Source organism: Salarias fasciatus (genome assembly GCF_902148845.1).
Source record: "Salarias fasciatus chromosome 7 unlocalized genomic scaffold, fSalaFa1.1 super_scaffold_4, whole genome shotgun sequence".
NCBI lineage: Eukaryota > Metazoa > Chordata > Actinopteri > Blenniiformes > Blenniidae > Salarias > Salarias fasciatus.
Window position 1 is genome coordinate 18,930,677 of NW_021941229.1, and position 23,294 is coordinate 18,953,970.

General features: G+C 40.6%; 1 protein-coding gene across 2 annotated transcripts in view; it reads right to left on the bottom strand.

Annotated features, from left to right (window-relative positions):
- eng (endoglin) overlaps positions 1 to 22,928 on the bottom strand; it is a 41,432-nt gene extending 18,504 nt beyond the window's left edge. For both annotated transcript variants that reach the window (XM_030084675.1, XM_030084674.1), the window contains exons 1-3: positions 22,821 to 22,928; positions 21,674 to 21,848; positions 5,328 to 5,470 (exon numbers count right to left, since the gene is read on the bottom strand). In XM_030084675.1, the coding sequence (XP_029940535.1) occupies positions 5,328 to 5,470; positions 21,674 to 21,731 (201 nt within the window). In that variant the 5' untranslated portion in view covers positions 21,732 to 21,848; positions 22,821 to 22,928. The remainder of the gene's footprint in view (positions 1 to 5,327; positions 5,471 to 21,673; positions 21,849 to 22,820) is intronic.
- Positions 22,929 to 23,294: the final 366 nt, after the last annotated feature.

The following is a 23,294-nucleotide window of genomic DNA, read 5'->3' on the forward strand; positions in this document are numbered from 1 at the left end:
GTTATATTGTGTTGATACGGAGGTGGATTGCTTCCAGACCGGGCCTGGTGAGGAGACAATGAGCATGCTGGTGTAGCAGTGTGAATCCCAAATATTAAATTCATTTGCTTGCTACCTGATGTTGCCAGAGAGCGATCCAACAGAATTGCGATGAGCTCAAGCCTGAACTATGGAAATTTTCAGGCGCGCTCCGATCAAATTAGGTCTAAGGAGACTATGGACAAATTGCCTACGAGCCAAACAGATGCATCTGAAAGAGTGGCTTACAACGGACAAGGGGATCTGTCATCACACACACACACACACACACACACACACTGGCACACACGATCATCAGTGTCTAGTGCATAGTGTGTTTTGCATAATGACTTCTGCACCTCATAAATGTGTTAAGAGCCTTCTTTGAAAGAAATGGCTGAAGGGAGCAGCCAAGTCTCTGGTGAAAACATGGTGGAATGTGTTGGTTTGATTGGACCAGTGGTCTGGTGCACATGTTAATATGGCATGTTGACAGATTCTTTTTTTCCTGCGAAAATAACAACTCTTTACAAGAATCAAAGGGGAATACGCTGTCTGAGCCTGCTCGACGTTGAAGTGCTACACGCTGTCAATCACGGCAACATAAGAGTCGCATGTGTATGCGCATGTTTGACGCAAACAGCAAACCAATCCTGCATTAATTACTTGCAGATTTTGAAGCCCTCCGAGAACCCCGAGGAAAATAAACCAGTCAGGAAAAACAAAGGGGATGTATATTAGACAGACAAAAAGGGTGTTGAAAAATAATAGACGAACAGATTACCCTGCAGTATAATGCAACTTGCCCAGGACATTGGAAAAGGTGACCATAAAAAATGAAATATTGCTGTATATGTTTTCCATGTATCTGTGTCTATGCATGTATAATGTGAGTGATACTGTATGAATGTGACAAAGCAGGACCTGAAGGTAATCACATTTTGATAAGACACTTGCTTTCCATCTTCTGTGCAGAATATTTATTATAAAGAGGAATATACACAGACAGACAGATGCCCTGAAACAACAGAAAGCAGGAGGGACCGAAATCATATCATTGAACATAACTTGGTCTCTACTTGTGTAATTTTAATTAAAGGTGCTTTCCATCTTCCGGTTAATACTCTTTTTGTAACACTTTGCTTCTTTTGTATCTTCCAACTGTAAATGAATGGACAGCATTGCCTTCTGACTTATCTGAAGGCTTTGATAACCCAGGAGGCGGTTTCCCTAAATACTCCATCCTAATGAGCTTCATGGCCATCCGTATAATTTTCCTTCCGTCTTGTGAGGTTTTCATTCTTTTATTTTGAACTCTGACCCTGATCACTCACCTTTTTCTGCTTTTGTTCCTGTGCTTTCAAGATACAATTGTTTTCCTTTTTGGACTTTTTTTTTTTTTTCTTTTGCCTTTTTTGTCGAGAGCATTTTTTGAAGGGCTGTCGCTGATGCAGTTTCCAGTTATTCTTTTGGCTCTCTCCCTTAACTTGAATTGGCTCCGCTGGTCTCGTCTCGGCCCCGTGCCAAGACCCCGACTACCCCAGCCAGCGCGTGACATCAATGGGCCCTGAACAAGCAGCTCCTCCCAATGAATTGTGCCTGCCCCGCGCAGCCCCCTCGATGCTCCCTCCATAACTCTCTGTACGGTCAAACTGTGAGAGTCAACTGTCTCTGGCAGGTTGTAAATCAGTATGAAAATAAAGGGATGGGGAAGAAGGTGATAAGAAAATTTAAAGGACAAAGAAAGGAGAGGCAAGCGCAAGCCTCCCTTCTGAGAGGAGAGTCTGGCAGGAGATGAATATGTTCTCCTTCTTCTGTGATTACAAGGAAATTCTCCCTAAACAGCCACGAATTGATAAGAGGTCTGTGGGTAAGAGATCTTATGTCCACTTTCTTCTTTTCATTTGATATGATAAAACATGTACTCAAAGTAGGAACGAGATATGCTCATTGTTCACAAGGCTCACTTTGTCACAGACGTCTCTTATAAGGTTCAACTTTTACCACTTCAGTTCTACTTTGTGTCTCCCCCCCACAGAATATAATGTGTCATACTTCAGGACTAATAAGATGACTCGAAGGAAGCAAGTCCTTCCTAATACGCTTTAAATCTGTTTCGACATCAAACTGCACTTTCCTCTGATTTACAGTCCATTAAATGAGAATAAAGACTTGGCAGAGAAGTTCAGCAACATTTACGCCAGTAACCCTGTCTGTGAGGAAAACACAATGATCTACTTGCACAATGATAGTAGTGTTACTTAAAACTAAGTGAGGAAATACACCTCGCACAGACTCGAGTGAGACCAAGAGGCGCATGTTAATATGTCTTTGTGTAGCATTAAAATCTAAATATTTCCAGCAGCACGTTAACTCAGTTTAACTCCCAGTTGAAGACTTCACTCTCAAGAAAAATAGGAGACGATAACGCAGCTTTCCGAGAAGCAGCTGAAGGCAAGGACCTCGGGTGCTCTTATTAATTTTAAAGAGGTGATGGATGGGCAGACAGGCATTGCATTGCACCATCCCGTCACAGAGTTTTAAACGAGACGGCACCCATCTGCTTCCCTCCTTATAATCTCCACAAAATGAGGAAGAAAGGCCGAAAAAGAGGCACAAATAAAAACAATCAATAAATGGCACTTTCTTAATAAAAGTTACGTGAATGCATTGCATTAATAAGTCCAACCGAGGACAGAAAGAAACAGAAAACAAACGCAGCGCACCGATAAAGAAATGACTAATGTGAGCTGACCAACAAATTTAGACAGTGAAAAATGGAGTCTGGCACAGCAATAACAGCATACAGATTAAAAGTTTTCTGGAGTTACTCTTTGGTGTCAATCCCTTAAAAATCAAGCAGAATGCACTATCTGTAATTATGGTATTTGTTTGTTTAGCTGGGAAAAATGAATTCATCAAACCCAGCCACTCGCTCTCGACTCAGCTGAAAAGGCCTGAAAAAACAATAACACGTGGAAGAAAAAAAAAAAATCTATCAAGTCTGGCATCTGGCAATACTTAGCTTGTTATTTGGTGGACTCGAGTGTGTGTTTTTACATGTGATAGTGTGGAAAGATTGGTTCTGAAATCTGCAAGCCCCAGATCAAAGTGATAGAAATACAGGGCTGTGTAAATAGACAGAGATCTGCCTTTTTCACTCTGATTGTAATTGATCTCTTAAATCCTGGAGTACGTGATAATCTCATGCAACAGCAGCTTTAACCTGCCGTTGTTTTTCTCTCGTCTGCCAACAACAGCATTCAGTTTCGTACATAAATATGTCTCATCCTCTTGGTAGATATTGTCACAACTTCTCATAGATAAAAAAATACTGAATTTGTTCTTAAACCATTGCTGTTACAAGACAAACTGATCTAATAACAGGAAATTGGATCAAATATTGTAAAGTGTTCAAGTAACCCTATTCCATTGGGGTAACACAAGGCTTGCACCATCTGTAATTCTGCATCTGTGTGTGACCGAGTTAATATCTTCTTTTATGCAGATAGCCACTCAGCCAGGTACGCTCTTAAAAGATACTTCAGTTTTAGAATGTACAAAGTTGATGAATGTAACAGCCGTTTAACTTTTCATAATGCATGTCTGAAATGTTATTTTATATATTAAAATTATAAGTTTATCAATTAGACGGTATGGATTTTTGGATTACTGCATTTTATTTTTTCCTTTTTTGTTCAGAACTTATTTATATTTTCCAGGCTATCTGTGCTGTGACCACAGAACAACATTTCGACTTCTTTGCCTTATGTTACTTTGCATCTACATAACTCTTGCTTCTAAAAACAAAGTTTATTAAATCCAAACACGAAGTCTATGTTTAGGCATCCAGGATATCTGACAGAAAATATATTTTCTAATGACATGACTCTTAAAGGTTGCAGTTGAGCATATCGGTTTACTTTTTATACATAACTCTCAACTCTGCAACTCCAACATTATAAAGCTTCGCACAACTTCACTCAGCTCCAATGATCAGAGCTTCAAGGTCAGCTGCTGAGTGCGAGTGTTGAATCCCGAAAAGAATCTCTGCCTTCATATTTAAGGCCATTAAGGAATAGAGCGAGCTCTCTGATGCTTTGAAAACATGTACATTGTTCGCCTTTTTTTTCTATGATACCATGAAGACGAAGTTAGTTCTGCCAAGGGTAACAGAAAGACAAAAGAGGGGGAAAATATAGGTAGGGGTGTATGTGTTGAACCTTTATCAGGCAAGTGACGATACTCAAAAAATTCTACATTTCTTAAGTCTTCTTCCTACCTAACAACATCGAACACACTCACAGAATACAAGATTAACACGATTGATGCTTGAACAGGATTTCTAGAATTCATGAAAATGTTGACACAAGCTTTACTTGTGTTTTTCCAATTTGCTATGGCAATGCCTATCATCCTCATCACTGAGTGGACTGAAATGAATGAAAATACGACACAAATAAGAAAAAAAATACGACATTATATTTGAGCAATGCCACAGTCCTTTTACAGTATATCCTTTTTTTTAAATATCCCAAAATAACTCATAAAAAAATCATAGGTACAGTACTTAATTGTGGTGAACATACGTTTTATTTTTAAATCAGTTCTTTTTTTTAGCCATATGTTTTTGAGCTATTGAACCACATGCTTGTGGATATTCCCCTGTTCTGAAGTGTAAGTTGTTATGTGTACAGATTTTTCAGAATAGGCGATGAAGACAAGTTTATATGGTGAACAATTATTATTACTAAAAGTATCAAATGTAAATGTCCTAAATGTACCAAATTACCACACTGCATGTCATTTTTCGTACCTACAAAGTAAAGAAGAAACAAAGAACACATTTAAAAAAAACACCTGAGATTGTCTAAATATATATCAGTCAAATTGCATTTAACATTACGCTTGGATTCCCTCTGTTGTTCACGATGAATGACAGATCTCATTTAAGAAAGGTGTGAAAAGCAGGGTACAAATGGGTCCACTTGCTTCATGTTTTTCAGCATGACTGAACCTGACATGCCAACTTTGTGACTAAAATGTATGATTAATGTGCAGACAATAACACAGACGTCATAAAGTGACATATTGCCTTTAAATGACAAGAGATCCTTGATAGATAGCTGTAGCATTGATTGTAAAATGTTAACTATCCCAATTTTTTTGCCATGTTAAATTTCAAAAATATCTTTCTATACTGTGGCACAGTCTTATAAGAATATCAAGCTCAGTTGAAGGAGCATAGTTGCCCTTCATCTCATAGTGTGGGTAATTTTTTTTTGTTTGTAGGACCCTGCAATGCTTACCTCTGTGTCAAAGTTCAGGTTAATGATGTGGACCTCTGCCATATCGTCTCTGACGAAGCTGGTCCAGCATCCCATCTGCATGTCGCTCACGTACACCCATGGGTTGTTATTAACCTCCTTTGGATCGCATGTCTGACTTGAAGCTGAAAGAAATCAAGTGCCAGTGGTTAAAGCAATGTGAGCTGCAATCAGTCAAGTTATATTAAATAATTTATTTCCCCTAACACTCATAAAGAACCCTGCATTCTCTAGTTTTATGCTAAGTAACTTCTATCCGTAACAATATTGTCATAAATCTACATGAACAGCTCATGAATCAAAACTTATGTATGGGGTGGCTAACAAGTCATCATTTAGCAGAAAGATAAACCCTGCAACGTTACCGATTCCTTGTCTGCACCAAGCAAAATTTGTTATTAATCATTCCGAAAAGCTTTTCCCTGGTCTCTTGACTATGGATGTTAAATGTGTGGATAGGACTACATTGTTTAAGAACGGATCCACTGGTTCATGTTTATCAGACATGTCAGGACACCAGGCTGCAGTCATCCATCAAGCCTGCTCACTGCGCTCTCTGCCATGAGCCTGCTGTTTAACCTGGGGATCCGTGTCTCGGGAGGCTGAATTAATTGCGCTGAGGCTGTACGGTCATGGGTGAGGTTTTGGTATAAATGCCTGGTGTTTGACCTGGGTAATGTGTCTCTGGGTGTGTATGCGTGTGTGTGTGTGTGTGTGTGTGTGGAGCTCCATTGTGTTAGATCAGAGCGAAAATGGGCATGCACATTCTTACTTGAACCTGCCTGAAGTTGCCAGGGACAAAATATTTTCTCCAACAAACTTCCTCAAGAAAAGCAGCGGTGGCAGATTTTAGTGTGGAAGGTCAAATATTTTTTTCCAACTTAATCAAGGACTTTTTCCTGGCCGGTCTTTAGCTGACTGGTGATAAAAGAGTCTGACTGGGCCATTATGGGAGCTACAGTCACAGGGACCAGGGCTGGCATATTTTCTATAGTTTGAATTTACTCCTTTGAGCAGAGCGTGCTTTCTTCCACCCTTACTATGGAATGAGCTCTCTGGGGATCACTCAAAAGCCTGCCTCGCACCTAAATATTAGATAAGCATATCTTCAGAAAGATGAATATAAGCAATAGCTCCAGCATCCACTGTGCGAGCCTCAATCACTGCAAAAAACAGCTGGTGCTGAAGCATATATGCGAGCAAGTGTGATATCATATCAGAAACAACAAATTTAGTAAGGAAATGCTGCATGACACAGCGCTCCACTGGCTTTTGTGATGTATTTGGTGTGTTTACCCAGCAGGCCGCAATCCATCAGAGAGATATGTGGGGTGGAGTAAATGGGACGAGACAGACAGAAACGAGAGGTAGGCGTTAACGAGGAGACTGGAAGAGGACCCCGCATGATTATGTGCTTTAATTAAGGCACTAATCAAAGGCTTTCAGAGAGGCAGTGTCAGTGCTGCTATTGAGGAAGAGTGGACAGAGAGAAAACATTGAAATTGATTGAAATGTGGACTAAAATGGACCAAGCTTGAATCAAATCAGTCAGTTTTTCAACTAATTCTTTTTTTTCTGGTCTTCATCCAATACCAAGGTTGATGGTTTCATCTGTCCATGTGTTGAAGTGAGTTTGGGCAAGAGATTAAGGACACTTTCACACCAGTTAGACTTTGGTCAACTGCAGACGAAATGTCCTGCCACAAGCACAAGCTGTCCAATGAGCAGTGTTATGAATACATGGGGATTCACAACAACCAAAAATAGTGATGCATATGATGTGTTTAATGAAGGCCTCATGGAGAGGGGCTTTAATCACTCACTCTGGGGGAAAAAAAAAAGCAATCGTCCACAAAGGCAAAAAAGTGTTTCACTGTGTTACCCTATGCAGTAGCTATGAAAACATTTCCAAAAAAGTTGGTTTGAGAGCAGCTACACAAAACTACAGCAGCTCATTTACAATTTGGTCCACACCGAATGCACAGTCTGGTCCACAGTAAGTGGTGTGAAAGCAGCCAAGTCGGTGCTAATGGTGTGTGAGAAACTTGCAGCTGTCTTCAAAAAAATATAAATAAATGTTATTTTAAAAAAAACTTTTGCATTTCACATATCTTATTCAGCTTGAGCAATATAACGATATCTCACAGTATGTCGAAATGGGATCATAACTTGATGGATATGTACAGTATGTACTGAAGTGCAGCTGTATCATGTATGAATCATTCCCATTAGCTGTGGTGTGCTCAGCATTCAACAGCAGCTCTCCATGATGCTCCTCTGCCTTCTCCAAACCATCCCTCCCTCCCCCTCCTGCACCCCAGAGGTCAAGGCTGACTTCCTGTTATTCTGGCTCTCTGTGTTAATGTCTGTTGCCCAATATCCACATCCATAAAGTTATTTCTCTCTTGTTCTGCTGTGACAGAGTCAACGGCCCATGACTGCCGCCCCAGAGGTCTTGGTATAAATCACAATGACTGCGCAGGAATGTGCATGTGTTTGCGCTTGTGCACGCACACGCGTGTGTCACTAGTCTCCCTTTTTACGAGTCACTATAGGATATGAAGGAACATTCATTTTGCCCTCCTGACCCCGGAAATGCCAATGGCCTCGCTAAGCTGTTTGCTGGTAAATGAGGTATAGAAGAACCATTCAATTCCCCTGTCCTCTTTATCTACTTATATCAGTCCCCTCCATTTCCTATTCCAGGAGAAGACATGTTTATGGATGCCGGTGATTTTCTATTTAGATGCTGGGTATCAGGGGCAGACCTGAGCAGAAAACATTAGGGAGGACAAAAATGGGTTCAGCTCGTCAAATTATATGTGATCCTAAAAGGTACATGAATCATTAAAGGAAATTATTTTCCGTCGTTATGGATGTCAAATCAATAAATTTGCGCTCATGAATGGCCCACTTCCAAATACTGTAAGGCTAAGACCTGAGAAAGCCTCAGCAACTAGAAATGTAAGACTGGCAGACTTACAGTAGGACAACTAAGATAAACTGATATGCTATGCAGTTGATTAGCTGTTGGTGAAATGATTTACTGAGCCACCACTTTAGTATTGTTTGAGCTGATATTTGCGCACCTATCTTTAATGACGCACTCTTTAGCAATAATTAAGGAAAACAATCTGATTGCAATCCGTGCAAAAGGAAGGGATCAGATGCTCCTGCTTCCTAATTTCCAGGGAATTTTAGCAAAGGGTCGGAAACTAGTTTCCCAAATGACATACATCCGTTTCCACATGTGCTCAATTGCGCGTAGTACCACTAAGTAACAGCACTGCAACTGCAGCCATTTTAGGACTTTTCAGGATCGTCATTAACTATGTTCTGCTTCATTCAATAAACATACCTATTTTGTTGTATTTCATTCAGTTTGCTGCAGTTCTTGCTGTCGCTCTTCGCCGGTTCAAGCTTTAATCTGCCGGCTCAGGTTAAACTTCCCGGTGCTTCATGCAAATATGTCACCACGCTCGTATTGGAGCGGATGAGAAACCTGTCAGCCAGGCAGTGTGATGGATGATTAGGTAAGCCTCATAAAGCATAACTTGGACTTCTAAATGTACACCATCACCTATGATGCATGTGGCATTTTATTTTTGCTGCATTCATTAGTTTCATTTTCCGTATTTTATGAACTACAGCTCGCCTGGCAAATAACAACCCACTAACAGATTGCCCATATGCGTCAGAGTATTATCTCACTTGTTTCACGACTTAAATTAAAACACTTTGTAAAAACGTAATTAATTGGGGATGCCAACCTGAACCTCTTAAATGAAGTTTCACTGTCCACCAGGGACCCACATAATTATGAGGAGTGCTCTGTAGCTGAACTGAGGCCAGTGGCTGTGCTTGGTCATTACTAAAGACTTGGGTTTGATTGATCATTTTCAGGAATCAAAGCTGCTGTACTGCAGAAGCCTAGAACTGGGACTGAAAAGTGTCGAGTCCTTGATGGAAGCAGTGTACCACCTAACCAGTGTGCTGAAGCTGTCTTTGAGAGAATTCAGAAGTGTCAGGTGGACTGAATTCACACAAAGTAAACTCTGTGAGGAGCTCAAGCACTATTATGTTGTTACAAATGCTTTAGGAAATATGTTTTCATAATTCAGAGGCCAGTGTCAGCATTAACAAGGCCATACAGTCATTGTAGAGTATGTGAATGTCCCCATAAGCATTGCCTATTAACAACAGCCCCATTTTTACAACACTCCTGGTGCAAGTGGAGGAAAGTGCAGCGCTGCAAGGAGAAAACCTGTAGTGGTTGGGAGCAGAGTGATAACAAAACACCTTAAGCCAGGAAATGAAATTATTGTTGCTCAACTCCATTTACATACTCAGAAGCACAGGAGCATAACAATGAATGTTTCCTAAGTTGTAGACTGCATATCTCTCTGGGTATTCTCAAATTAAATCTATTCCCCTCCCATTGTAATCATTTTTGTCTTGCCCAGCTACAATTTACCAGCAACCAATCATCACTCATGTACGTTGCAGGTATTTTAGAGCAATTGTTCTGCTCGGATCATAAGTACTGGAAAACAGTTGACTGCTATTGCAAACGGTGAAGAAAAGCAGAAGTGAATATAAATTTTAAAAAAAATTAGCATAATCATATTGCTTGCTAAAAGTTGTTGAGAAATAATTTACTTTTAAAATACATTTGACGTACAGCGCAATACATTTTTCACAGACTGATTTGATTTGCTGAAGTTTGGTTTTTCAAGATACTCTGTTACATATGGAAATATGTCGCAAAAAATGTGGTTATATTCAATTTCCAGGCAGGGATTTTTTTTTTTTTTTTTTTGTCGGTAAATGTGTGTAGCCCTGTTTGCACAACTTTGAGCATCTATAAAAATGCAGGGGACCGACAGCCAATGGCAAGCCTTTGAATTTAAAATGTCCATCACTCCTACACTAAATGTTGATTCAGCTTCAATGGACCGAGTACTTGCGGCCAAATAACTTGCCAACTTTTCAGTCACCTCAGGACGGCAAGCCGGCAGGTTTGATTTCATGCCCTGTCTTTCATGCCCTTCTTTATTGGAAGTTACTTTGGAAGAGACCATCAGCTGCTTGCCTGGGGTTTGGATGCAGAAGACTTGCAGCTGAATGGCAAAGCAGCATTTCAAAAAAGGGAGAGAGAGGAGTGAAAAAAAAAAAAAAAAAAAGTGAAGGGGAAACCCTGACAGCAAACAACGCCAAGACCAACTGTCTCCCAGGGTCCCTTGGGGCGGAGTAAACTGTTTGTGTCCAGGGTCGGGCGACAGAGTCATGATGGGGAAAGGGGAGGGCGGGTCAGCAGTCCTATCTGAGTTAGTCGGAGAGGGAAAAGGAGAGCTTCGAGTCTGGCTCAAGTTTTTCTCGAGACTCCACACACACACGCACACACACATACACACGCGCACACACACACACACACACACACACACACCTATTGTCCCGGCGTTTCCGCAGCTGTAGATTGAGGTCTGACCATCCACAGGAAGGTAAACAAGCTCTTATCAGTGCTCTGCAGGGGCCAGCACTGTCCCCTGGCCTCTCACCCCTACATGCCACACATTACACACTCCATGCAACACACAGGCTTCCTGACCATCTCACCTCCCTCTTGAAAGTCCTGAAATTCAATCAAAAAAATAAAAAATAAAAAAATAAAAAAAATTGCTGATTACTCTTGTCAGTTTAATAACTTCAGACTGTGTGCCAAGTCCTGCTTCCAGTCTTTGCTGGAGAGGAACTAAGGATGTGATAGCAGGACTGGAGACAGCCTGTCTTCACACTCGCTCTGTTTACACCTCTGGGAGCCATTCGTCTGTTGTCTCATCGTTGTCGGAAGTCGGCTGAACAACAAGTCCAACAGTGGCGCTGTTCTCCCCACCACTTGCACTCATTCCACTCATTCCACATTCTGTGCTTCAGATAATTTGATCATATGGATTCTGGTTCTTCATAGACAGGAAAAATAAATCATCATTTATATGTTGATGCTCAGACATTGTCTCAGGTAATCTATTATACTCCAGGCTTCATCGGTTAATGGGAATCATGTGTCTTTTCTAGACATATGAGGTAAGATCCTCCTACACTATGCTGGAAACGCTCACAGAAAAGCACAATTAATCATCAGAGTGCTAATTGGTGAACAGACAGACTAATTTAACAAGTTTCAGGCTAACTGCGTGCGACCGAAGCAGACTGAAGCGTTAAGAGATTCATTGCACAGTGGCTGCTCCCAATCATCCGAGATTGATGTTGCTTTGCACAACATATGCTTCGTGTGGAACTAAGAGAGATTAGACTGTTTTTCTCCACTGATTTTTGCCAGTAAATATTAATGCTTTCCAATATGAAGGGGGAATAGTAATGAAAACCCTGTTTCGGTTTTTACATTTTGAAGTGACTGAAGTCAAAAACCCAATGATTCATGACCTGAAAGGGTCAACGGACAACCAATAACTGCTGAATAGGATTATTGAGGTATTTACCTACTGTTTTTCAGAAAGTTACAAACAACTCCATGTTACTTTGCTGCATAGTTTGTTGAAGTGAAGAGAAAAGAAACTAATTCTGCGCTGGGCTCATCTGAGGAACACAAACTATGTCTTTTCTCTTTATTTCCCTGAAGATAGATTTAAGTGGTCACAAAAAAAAAAAAATGTTTCCGAATCATTTTATAGGGAAATGTGTGAGACAGCTTCAACTTTATGTTTTCATTTTCACTATTTAACTAATGAAAGTGTCTGAACCAGAGAGACGCATTTGACAGGAGTAACTTTATTTCCTACAGCATCTGTGAGGAGATTATTAAATACCCCAAGTTTGACTGCTGGATTTGTTGTAGCAACCGTACCCCAGCCGATTAAAATAATCTGTCACATGTCTCAAAGCTTTTTATTTGAGTCACATGTTCTGCTTTTTCTGACTTATCACAGAAATACGAGCAAATGAGAAATCCACAGTCCAAATCCACGGAGGGCTCTCTCACCACATCAAGCGTACGCACAAACTGAACGCACACAGCCGTCAGACATCAAAGGGAGATTTCTGTGGCACCTGAATCAACAGGAAAACTACCCACCCAGTGCTTGAATCAAGAGGCTCTGCCATCATACAACCACTCAACCACACATTGTGCCAAACTAAAAATCACTGCGTGGACATTCAAAACGATGGAACGTTATGTCTAAGGAAATGTCAAATGGCATTTTCTACAACAGCACACCACTTTTCCTTTAATAATAATAATGATTATACAGATTGTGTCTGTTGGAACTTTATTCTGGGGAAAAAAAGGGCAAATTTTTTTTTTTTTTTTTTTGTGAAAATGCAAAAACATGTAGCGCAACATTTTAGACCCTTTTAGCAGAGAACATTTTGTTCAGATTGTACATATTCTGCAATGGATAATTATTTGGAAAAGTCAATAATGAATATAGTTTGTCTTAATGAAAACATGTTACGCTAAATCATTTTATCTTTGCCAGTCCCAACCACAAGTTTCTTTAACACCACTCAGACTCTGCACATTTCATATTGGTACATTATTTCACATTAAGCAATGGTTTTTCCAACATGTTCGATCTTGATGTTCAGGTAAATACTTCCTGCATTTGTGCGAACCCCAGACTTGACCCGGGCAGACAGACCTCCAGATAAGAATACATAACGCCACACCTTATCTCCGCAGACAGCAGACCATGTTGACATGGGCACAACTGGCCGCCATGCTGACGAGGCGTTTATCTCACCCACTACTAATGAGCCATTCAGAGCTCGTGGAGCTGCATAATGAAAAGCAATGGAGCCAGAGGGTGCAAGACCTTCAACGGTAGAGGGATTCAACTTATAAATCCTGATTTTGCTGCTTGTGGCAGTCATGGAGCATTTTAAAATCGTCACTTTGACACATCGATATACCAACAGTGGAGGGTGCTCGGTAAACATCGACAGGTAGCTCCTTAGGGTTCGTTGTCTGGGCCAAGGACACTTCCACACATTTACTCAGGATCAGAGCTGCTTTGTTACAGTTACATGTAACACGATAGTAAACTGTGTTGGTTGTGAAATGTTCTGAGATACAAATTAATTTATAATTATGCAGATACACAATGCCTTTTTAAGAATACATACATATGCACACGTGCAAACACAGATCATAACTGCTGTTGTCCAGCCGCATCACTGGTGACGGGACAGCTAATCACTCAGCTTGTATCATAGTTTTGAGTCAGAAAACAATGCTAATAACCGGGCTGAACTTTATATCGAAACAGTTTCACTTTAAAAGGGGAACTGAAAGTCTTCCTGATCAACCTCTGCAACTTCAGCATCAATGATTTTAGGCATCAGCTGCTTTGCTGCTTTCACTCTAACTTTGATTATTCATCAGCAGGGGTTAAACAAGAGCATTATAACTACCAGTAATGTAAGGAGGAGAAGATGCAGAACTATAGTTAAAAAAAAAACAAAAAAAAACTTAGAAATAAAATACCTTAAATAAAACAAATACAAGTAATCAACACTGCTGTGATCAAACCTCCAACTATTAACCACCCCATGCTCCACAACCAACCTGGCCCCTTACATATAGAAAATGATGATTTGCAGAAGTAGCTCCAGCTAGACGCAACAGATAAAGTCAGTGCTTCATAATTATATTACAAACCATGATCATGTATGGATGCTCTTAATGCACTTATTAAATTATGAAATGCAGCTGAAGAAAAATGTATGCTATGTAGCACTGAGATAAATGTCAAGACAGACTATAAGGCATTTTCCTTCGCTTTACAGATGTTATTTCCCAAAAACCTCCTTTTTAAGTTTGTTTCCTCCAAGAGGGCATTGCTCGGCTTCTCAAGGACAGTTTAACCACAGAGTGAACTGAAAATAACAAAACTCTATAAGGAATGAACTTGCGAGATTATTGCTTGGACTGGAAACACAATCCCACAACATTATTCGTATGCCGCGGCTCGTGCAGGAACCATCTTGCTAATCAGTCAAGTGTTCGCTGGTGAAAGTCATGTGGGAACAAACAGAAAAAGAGGAACGGAGCACTACTGCGGCTCCCCCGCACTCCTTTCTGCATTCAAACAGAGGAAAAGCGAGGCAGTCAGAAATGGATTGTTATTTGGGAGGGGCATAACAGTGAAGGAGATTGAAATCGGTCTGAGGCAGCGACAAGTGGTCGCGTCTCTCTGCCACCCAGTCTGACTGCAGGCCGAGCTGGCTCACTACAGTAAAACAGGGGAAGTGGACTGTTTTGACTCTCAAAGCCATTTTTAACATGATGTTTTGTTTTCCTCTTTTCCTTCAGTTACAGCATGCCTTCTGAGAAACCAGTCATATCTTTGTGCCTTTATCAGCTGACAAATTCCTCTTTTTTTTAAGCTTCCCATTGGTCTAATAACTCATAGCGTTGCAGTTTGCAACTTGCAATTTCACTCATACTCCACATCTCCCTGTCTTTATCTCTGTCTTGTCCCTTTCCCTATCTTAGTGTTTTTTAATCCCCTATTTACTTTCCTTCTTTCAAATCTTTCTTCTCAGAGACTTATCTGCTCTTTGACAGTCACATAAATTTGACCCCCCACTCCCTCGCCGTCTCCATGAATCAGCCTTTATGAATTTTGCTATCTATGTTTGTCTGTCTGTCTGTCTCCCGCAATTTTTTTTTTTTCTTCAAACGATGCTCCTTTTCCTTCTCCAGCAGCTCACTAATCACTTTTGTACTTTTTCTCCAGTCCGTGGAGGGATAGTCTGCGGTGGGGGGTGGGGAGGGGTGGGGGGGAGTGCAGCGGGAGGTCTGGCAGTTACCATCACGATGTCCGACTCCCACAGGGAAAGCTGCTGCAGCAGGGGGCATATTCAACACTGTTTCCCTGCCAGGAAATGCCAGACACAGAGTGGATAAAAATCGCTAAATACAAAGACTTCAGTCAGACGCAAAGATAATTGTTCATGTGTCCAACTGCCACAGTGAGCTAAAGTGGTGGCTGTTATTGTGCTCGAAAATAGTCTCCTAAGGAGGTGGCGTTCAAATGCTCCCGTGTAATAAACTCCCAGCAAGACACAATCTGAAACACAGCTGCAAGAAATGCGTGCTAAAGTTTCGATGATCGATTGCCTCATTGGTGTGTTTTGATGGCTGCAGGCAATAGCTTCAGATAACTGATCATGAAGAGAGTAAAGTGACCCGATGACCTGTGAAGCCCGTTACATAACGTCCTCTGCGTCCCAAGGAGCTTGGTCAAGTGTGGGAAAATAACTCTGATGACATCAGTTCGGCCTCGGAGACCACAGATTACAACAAAAAGTCTGTACCGCAAGCCACGCTGAGCGCGGGGGTCTGTGTTTACAATGAGGGAAATACAGGCATGCATTTTGGAGCCTTAACAGTTCGATCAAACAAAAAGGCGGAACATCATGAGCTCTGTGCTGTTCGTGTGTTAAGCTTGCTTCTTTTTTTAAAATGATATATATCCCAACTTTACAAATGATACAAACTCCCTGCAGAGACATTTTTGAGAACATCATAAAGACGATCCTGTATGAGACATCAATGAGCAAAAAAGAAACTTTTTTTTCCAACTAAAAATACTGAATCGCTGATAAAAGCTATGGCCACAGTACAGCATGACTGAAAGTATCTAAAATAATTAGGATTGTGAATACATTAAAAAAAACTAACTCGTCATAAACCTGACCATTTTACTTGCAAAACAACTTGCAATTAAAGTCTCCAATGTAATGAACAGAAGTTGTGTTCATTCTGAATTCCTTGATTTTAAGTGGAATAGCAAAATTGTACTTCAGGTTCACAAAGAGAAACATTTAAAAAAAAATGTAGCCTTCATGTAGACGAAAAAAAAAGACTGTTAGTCTTTATGAGAGAACAGAACAATTAAACTAACTGAAAACTTAATAACTTGGATAGGGGCTTTTGAAATGAATCAATATCTCTAATTTATGGTTCAGGAAATTGCATGAAAAGTCAATATGTGGGAACAATTTTCCTAAACAACAGTCCGACCTGCCCAGACACCAACGTCTCTCTCTTCTTGAGAGCGAACCAGCTGCTTTGGATGGAAGCCGTCCTTTGTATTTTGAGGAGATTCTGCCTCATCCTGCCGCATCCTCAGTCGACTGCAGACTCTACAAGTCACTGATGAAGTGAGCTGTGATGACACTTGCAGGAGCCCAGTCATCAACGGCATATTGTGCTTTCTCCAGCGGTCCCATTTTCACTGCCCTCTCTTTGTTGTACATCGTCCCTCTATTTGAGACGTTATTGCTTTCCTGGTGAACCGACGATAAGACGAGTGCCCCGGCGGCCACCCGAATCACCGTCCTTTGGTCCCGCGTCCTCAACAGTGTTAATAGGGCGGCAATTTTGAGCTCTCCAGCCATCAGTAACCTCAGTCAGTTGCTAGTTTTCCCACCTCTCGTAAAAGTGGAGTTTCTGTTGCCAGGACAGGGTTTGTTCCCAAAAGATTCATTGACAAAGATGAATTTATTCTTTTGCAAAGAACCTGGTGACTTACTAATGTACATTTGTCCATTTATTAGTGTGTCTCCTCCTTCTTCCATCTCTAGTTTTTTTCCCAGTGTGCAGCAGGATCAGCAACAGAAAGCAGAAATGGAGGAGGAGGTGGACGACTGCATCGAATTTCTCTCAAAAGCCTTTCATGCTAGTTTGATGCTTTTAATTTTAAATGTTTCTCAGCAAAGCTTAGTTTATTATTTCAACTGATATTACATTTGAATTCAATTCTAAAAATGCATTTGTTTGTTTTTTTGCTGAAAAATAATGTTGAAACCTAACAATACCCCCAATCCACACTGAGCAAAAATCTCAGGTATGGAAGAAAACAGATAATATTTAACAGGTAACATTATTTCTGTTCATCCCAATGTGCCAAAAGGTACTAAACACATGTAAGATTCTAAAATATATTTCACATTTCAATGAATGACCACGTTTATAAAACTTTGTTCAAAATCACATCTTTCTGAACAAATGATCATGTGGATGACTTTACAGAAAGATAACAACTTTAAATCTTGAACTCATATTTATATTGGTCAAAATCTTTAGAAAATTTCCTGAAGGCTGCTCACAAGGTTGTAGTCAACAGACACTTTGTCAGCTACCCCTGATGTAAACATTCCTTTGTACATGAGATCTAAAGCTTTTACTGTTCTTTTGGGGGTTTTTTTCCTCTCACTCAACCACACAATGTGAAATTTTTTGTCTCTCTGGGTCGTGTTACTGTGCTCTCAGTTACTCTTCTTCATGGTTTTATTTGGAGGGGGAAAGGGAAAATGTCCAAAAATGAATGAAAAATAAACACAGGCTGCAAAGGGAAAAAAATTAATACAGAGTTTTTTTTGTTTTTTTTTTTAACTCATCTTGACTAAAAGAAAGACAGGACCCCACTCCTGCAAAGACTGTGTTTGATCTTGGCACGCACAAATACCCCCGGTCCAAACGACAGAAGGGATTCAGATAAATTGTAGCTCCACAGGTGTGTCAAGATAAAACCCGCAGGTCAGACGATGTAAGGCTTTGCAAACAAACAGCAACAGTTTTAACACAATTAACCTCACAGGGAGGCAGCGTGGTGAAACTAAGACCAGTGTGATGCCGTCTGTTTTATTGGAGCCTGACACAAGCCCGTCCAGAGAATAAGGATGAGCTGCAAACAAGAAAGAGAGGCCTGACTGATCCCGACACAAAGAGAATTTTAACAATCACCGTGTAAGGTGAGAGCAAGAATCCTACTTCTGGGTTTCAACAACAACAGAGAGAGCAGAGGGTGATTTAAAGAAAATACCGGGCTGATAAAAACAAGTCAAATTTATCATTTTTTTGGGGCAAATCGCAAGGTAGATTAAAAGTTATGCCTGGATCTTTTTGCCTGTATCTGTAAGAAGACAGGAAATCGTCGTAAGAACCAAAGATATTTCGCCTGGGCTTAACAAGATAACCAGTTTCATTCTAACTCACCCAGATGTGGCGATGAGCACATCCCAGAGTATGTTCTAAATTTCACTGGCTTAGTCAGATAATGTAATCCTAAAAAAAAAAAAAAAAAAAGAACCACTGGTGCTGCTGAAATACAAATGTTTTCACTTTTTGATATAAGAACACAGCAGTGCAGTGATAAGCCAGTGGGAGCAGTGAAGGATTAGATTATATACTCTATACTGTTGCATTATCTCTCAGTGTGCGAACTGAGATTCCGAGAGTGTAAACACTCTGAAATGGCGAATCCTGATTGATCCAATGTCATTTCTGTCCTACAGTAAATCAAAACAGACCAAATGAGACTCCAATGACCATCAATTTCAGAGCGGTGGTTCTACTGCGCCATTGTTTGATTCAGTTCACGTTAGGTTATATTAGATAACTAGCCCTCGTTCTCAATGATTAATAATGATTCCTCCATTCCAACTGGCATTCAATCCACTTCTTAAGGTCATTTTTAATGATGTTGCTGATGTTAACCCTTCCTGGGTTTTTTTTTATTTATTTATTTTATCCTATTCTCATGTAATCTTCTGAATTAGGTTTTGCCTTTAGGGGTTGCATGATGGCTGAATGGCGGGCTCTCACATAAAGCTTTCTCCAGGTCCTCTAGTTTCCTCTTACAGTGTGTATGGCCGTCTGTCTCTCTGTGTGCTTGCTATAACGAAGCACTGGTAACCTGTCCAACCTGTGGATGCACCACACCATCTTCTCCTCATCACCTAATGTGTTTTGATTTTGTGATTATGACGCCCTTTGCTGCTGTATCACTAAAATTGCCACATCAAATCCATAACTACAATATTTCTTTTACCAGCAATTACAAGGCTTTAATTCCACAGAACCAAAGTATAATATTGAGTCAAATTAAGTGGGTTCCTTGGGAAGGCTGTGTACCCTTCAAGCCGTGTGTATATCATGTACGCAACGGATCTGGAAGTGCAGCAAATCTCTCCGTGGGGGTTTGGGTAACTTTAAGTGTGACGCTATTGATCGCAATAAATTCAAGCATGCAATAAACATCATAGACTGATTGCATAAGTCTGTTATCTGGAAGCTGACAGGGGTCAAAGCTATAACAAGCTTAAATAAAGCTAAAGTAAGACTGGGCTCAAGCACAAAACACAATACACTATTGCTTGCAGTTGGCCAACAGTGTCTTGGGATTTGTGGCAGGCTGCGGGCTATTTTCGATTTACTTTTGCTTTTTCTCTGTTTACTTCTTTTGAGTAACTTTCACATCAAGTCTGCTCCCACAGTGACTTGCAGCTGGCTGGGATTTCATTAAACAAACAGACCTCAAGTCACAGCGGATGTGCCAGAGATGCGTTTTGTCACATCACCATATTCAGCATCAGTCTGGAAATGTGCAAATTTGATTTCATGTGGAGAGTTACTGCTGGCTGCAGTGTGTCACACCTCACGGCTGTCGGCAGATTTGTTCAACGGAGAGACAACGCTAAGCCCAGGGGACAACCTGGGAGAAAATGATGAATTAAAGTGACAATACGGGGCCAAAAAAATGACAAATAAACAATCTGTGAGACGGTGAAAGCCATACATGCCATACCACTATTTTGAATAATCCCTCAAACATTGAGTGCAGAAGGTCGGACTCGCCTGCTGTCTGAGAACAGAGTCACAGCTCCCGGTGGATCTTCTAACACTGCTGGAGCAGTGGCAAAAATACAAAAAGGAGAAGAAAATCCTTGGAGCCTCATTCGAGAAGGAAAAAAAAAAAAGAAAAAAGAAAAAGATTGTATCAAGCGAAGAACTATGCGTCACTGCAGCAATTAAGGCTGAGCTAAACAGTTTCTTCCAGACTCCACAAGCAGACAGTGGAGACCGAGTTCCTGCTGTGGCAGCTCCGTAAGGTCAACTCTCCACAGGTCTCCCAGTGGGCCCAGAAATACTCCGATATCCCTGCTATCAACACCCCTGCTGAAAGGTTGTTCAGCACTTCTGGCAATATTGTGATTTGTCTTACAGTAGGTCAGAATTAAAGCCTGAATCCACAAACATACTAGTTTTGGTTTTGACTCAGTGATGCATTCCTGCCACAGACATTTATCCTCACTCAAAAAAACCAAGTTAATGTTTTTTTTTTTTTGTGTGGTTTGTTCACAGCCCTGTATAAAGGAAAGGTTTACTGGGAAGCTATGTGTTTGTGTCACCTTTTAAAGTACAGTATTAAAAAATAAAAATAAAGCAAGGCAGGTTCCCTTTATTTCTGACAGCTAATTTTAAAGCAGTATTAAATACAAGGAGGGTGTATCATGGTTCCTCTTGTGACATTTAGAGTGGAAATTGTAAGTGGTAACTGTCTAATGTATAAAGTAGACCAGCTTTCAATTACAGACTTGTTTATTAGCCAGGGGGGGAACATAGTTTGTCAGGAATTATAAAATACAAGACTGACTGTCATTAATATGTCAGTCAATCTCTCACCGAGGAAACTTCAAATAAAAATATTTTTCAGTCAAGTTGCATTGATTGAAATCCATGGAGTCGTCTCAATTGAAATTTTGCTGCAGGGTAGTGTGACACAAACACCCTGAGGTAGCTTTGCAGAGCCCTGGTAAGAGCGTGAGGCTGTATTATGGCCAGCGGGGAGAGAAAGTTTCTGATTCGTTCACCACCTTGCAGGATTACAGGCTTGAATTTGATATGGATGACCACATGCAACCAATAGAGCGAGGGTTAGAGGGCACAACAAAAGAGGATCACATACAATTCATAAGCATCCACCTCTTTTTTTTTTTTGTCTACTTGAACTACCTTTAAAAGATTTTCTTCTATCACACCTGACAAACTGCTTTCCCCCGGGGTGACTTGAGGATTCGGCAGTCTGGATTTCATTTGAACTCGTACTGGGTTTTGAACTAGTCAACTAAAATACTGCGGCCATAATCTTTGACCTGCGGTGAGGGGAAAGCATCACCACACACTTCACAACAAATGTTTTCCACATAAGCTCTGTTCCGTCGGTCGGCTGTAAAAAAATCACGATTTGCCGTGAAAGCAAAACCCACCAGAGCAAATGATTGTCTTTTATGTGTGGAGAATAACACTGATGTCAAAACACAGGAAAGACAGGATTAATATTTGCCTTTGAACTTTGAGGTGACAGAAATTTGCCCCAGAGGCTCAAAATCTAAATCCGCTGGTCCGTGTTCGGTTGTATATTGAACACTTCAGTAAATGCGAGTAAATCCAGAAAAACTTAAATCCCCGAAAGCGGAAAAAAAAAAAAAAAAAAAAATTCAACCGCAAAACTCACCAGAGGCTGCAGCAGTGATGCAAAGAAGCAGGGCACATCGCGTCACAAACCGCTCCATCTCTGTTACGTCTTAGCTTCTCAGGTGCAGGCAAAAGCTGGATCTCAGTCTCTGGGGTGGCGAGGACGACTCGATCAGTGGTGGAAGTGTCCTGATCTGGCAGCTGAGCAGCAGTGACTGCAGAGGTGTAAAGAGCAGACAATCCCAGTCTTACAAGGCAAGAAAGGTCAGAGGAAGGAAAAAAAAATAGGAGACAGGAAGGGAAAAATGACGAGACAGGATGGCTGATAGGGATCTGAGGGATAGTGAATCTCTGGTGAGTCACTCTCAAAGTTGGCGTACAGCGTTAAAACTAATGTCTTCATATCCAACAAGGATGCTTATGAACCACATGTTTTACTTTGTGAAACACTGCAATCATTATCAAACAAACACCACAAGTCAAAGATCTGCGAAAACTTTTCAGCTGTAATTGTGAGAGAGATTACATTGCTGAAATTCCCCCCCATAGGATGACAGGAGACAATCCCCTGAAAGCATGTTGTCTTCCTGGCGCACAATGAGGGTCTGAACCCAGGGGTTATCTGCTGGTCACTGTACTTCTGGTGGACTGTTTCAGGAAGCGCCTCGGCATCGCTTTCTTTAAATAATATCACAATGTCGAGATCTGATAAGGAGGAGACTGCTCTTGTTATATGATTCATATAGAGGGAGAGGAAGAGCCTGAGTAAACTGTTTATGCAACACCAAAGGGAAGCAAAATGTCTCATTATTTCCTAGCACAGACACTTAAAAACAAAAAAAAGAACTAGCAGTGCATTTTAAGGGTTAAAATGTAAGCTTTGTTGGTGGAATACTTATTTTCAGCTCAATAATGAAAGAGTTGTAAACTATTAATGTAAAGACAGTGGCAGGAAAAGTATTATTTTTCCTCCATAATTGTTTTTATCGGACTCTACTTTCTGACCGTTTCAAAGCATCTTTTTCCCTATAGTTATTTGACCTTAATCATTTTAAAGCAAACATAAACCAGGCTGGGGAAATAATTGGCCACTGCCCTCTGGGCTGTCAGGGAAATAAAACAGACCACACATCCCCGAGATTTGAAAGAAAAACAGTAAAAACAAAGTTTAGAAAAACGCTACTTACTTTTTTCTTTTTTTTTAATGGGTGGCTATCTTGATTGAAGCAGGTTTTATAATCCACGGGCGAGGATGTTGTGTTTGTATTCAGCAATGTGGCGATGTCAGGACTTTCCAAACTTTTGTGCTGCCTGGGCGGCGCAGTCTTTCCTGCACCCCTCCCACCGGAGACTCCTTCTCTTTTTTTTTAATGTTCGTCCAAGCAATGTCAAAAGAGGTAAAGCTCACGCTTCAATGCAATTTTTTAGGAAGAATAATTGCAAACGTCCTTTAAAATGTGCAAACGCCCTATTCAGATTTATTTTTTTCCTTTTCTTTTTTTATTTATTTATTTTTTTGTCGTTAAATGCATCTAAAGAGACAGAATGTACCGAGAGGTCGTCTGGATGTGATTTTGACTCACAAGCTGTACTTCAGGCAAATGTAAAAAAAAAAAAAAATAGAGGTGGTATAAAAAAAAGTTTAATGTAGACCAGACATG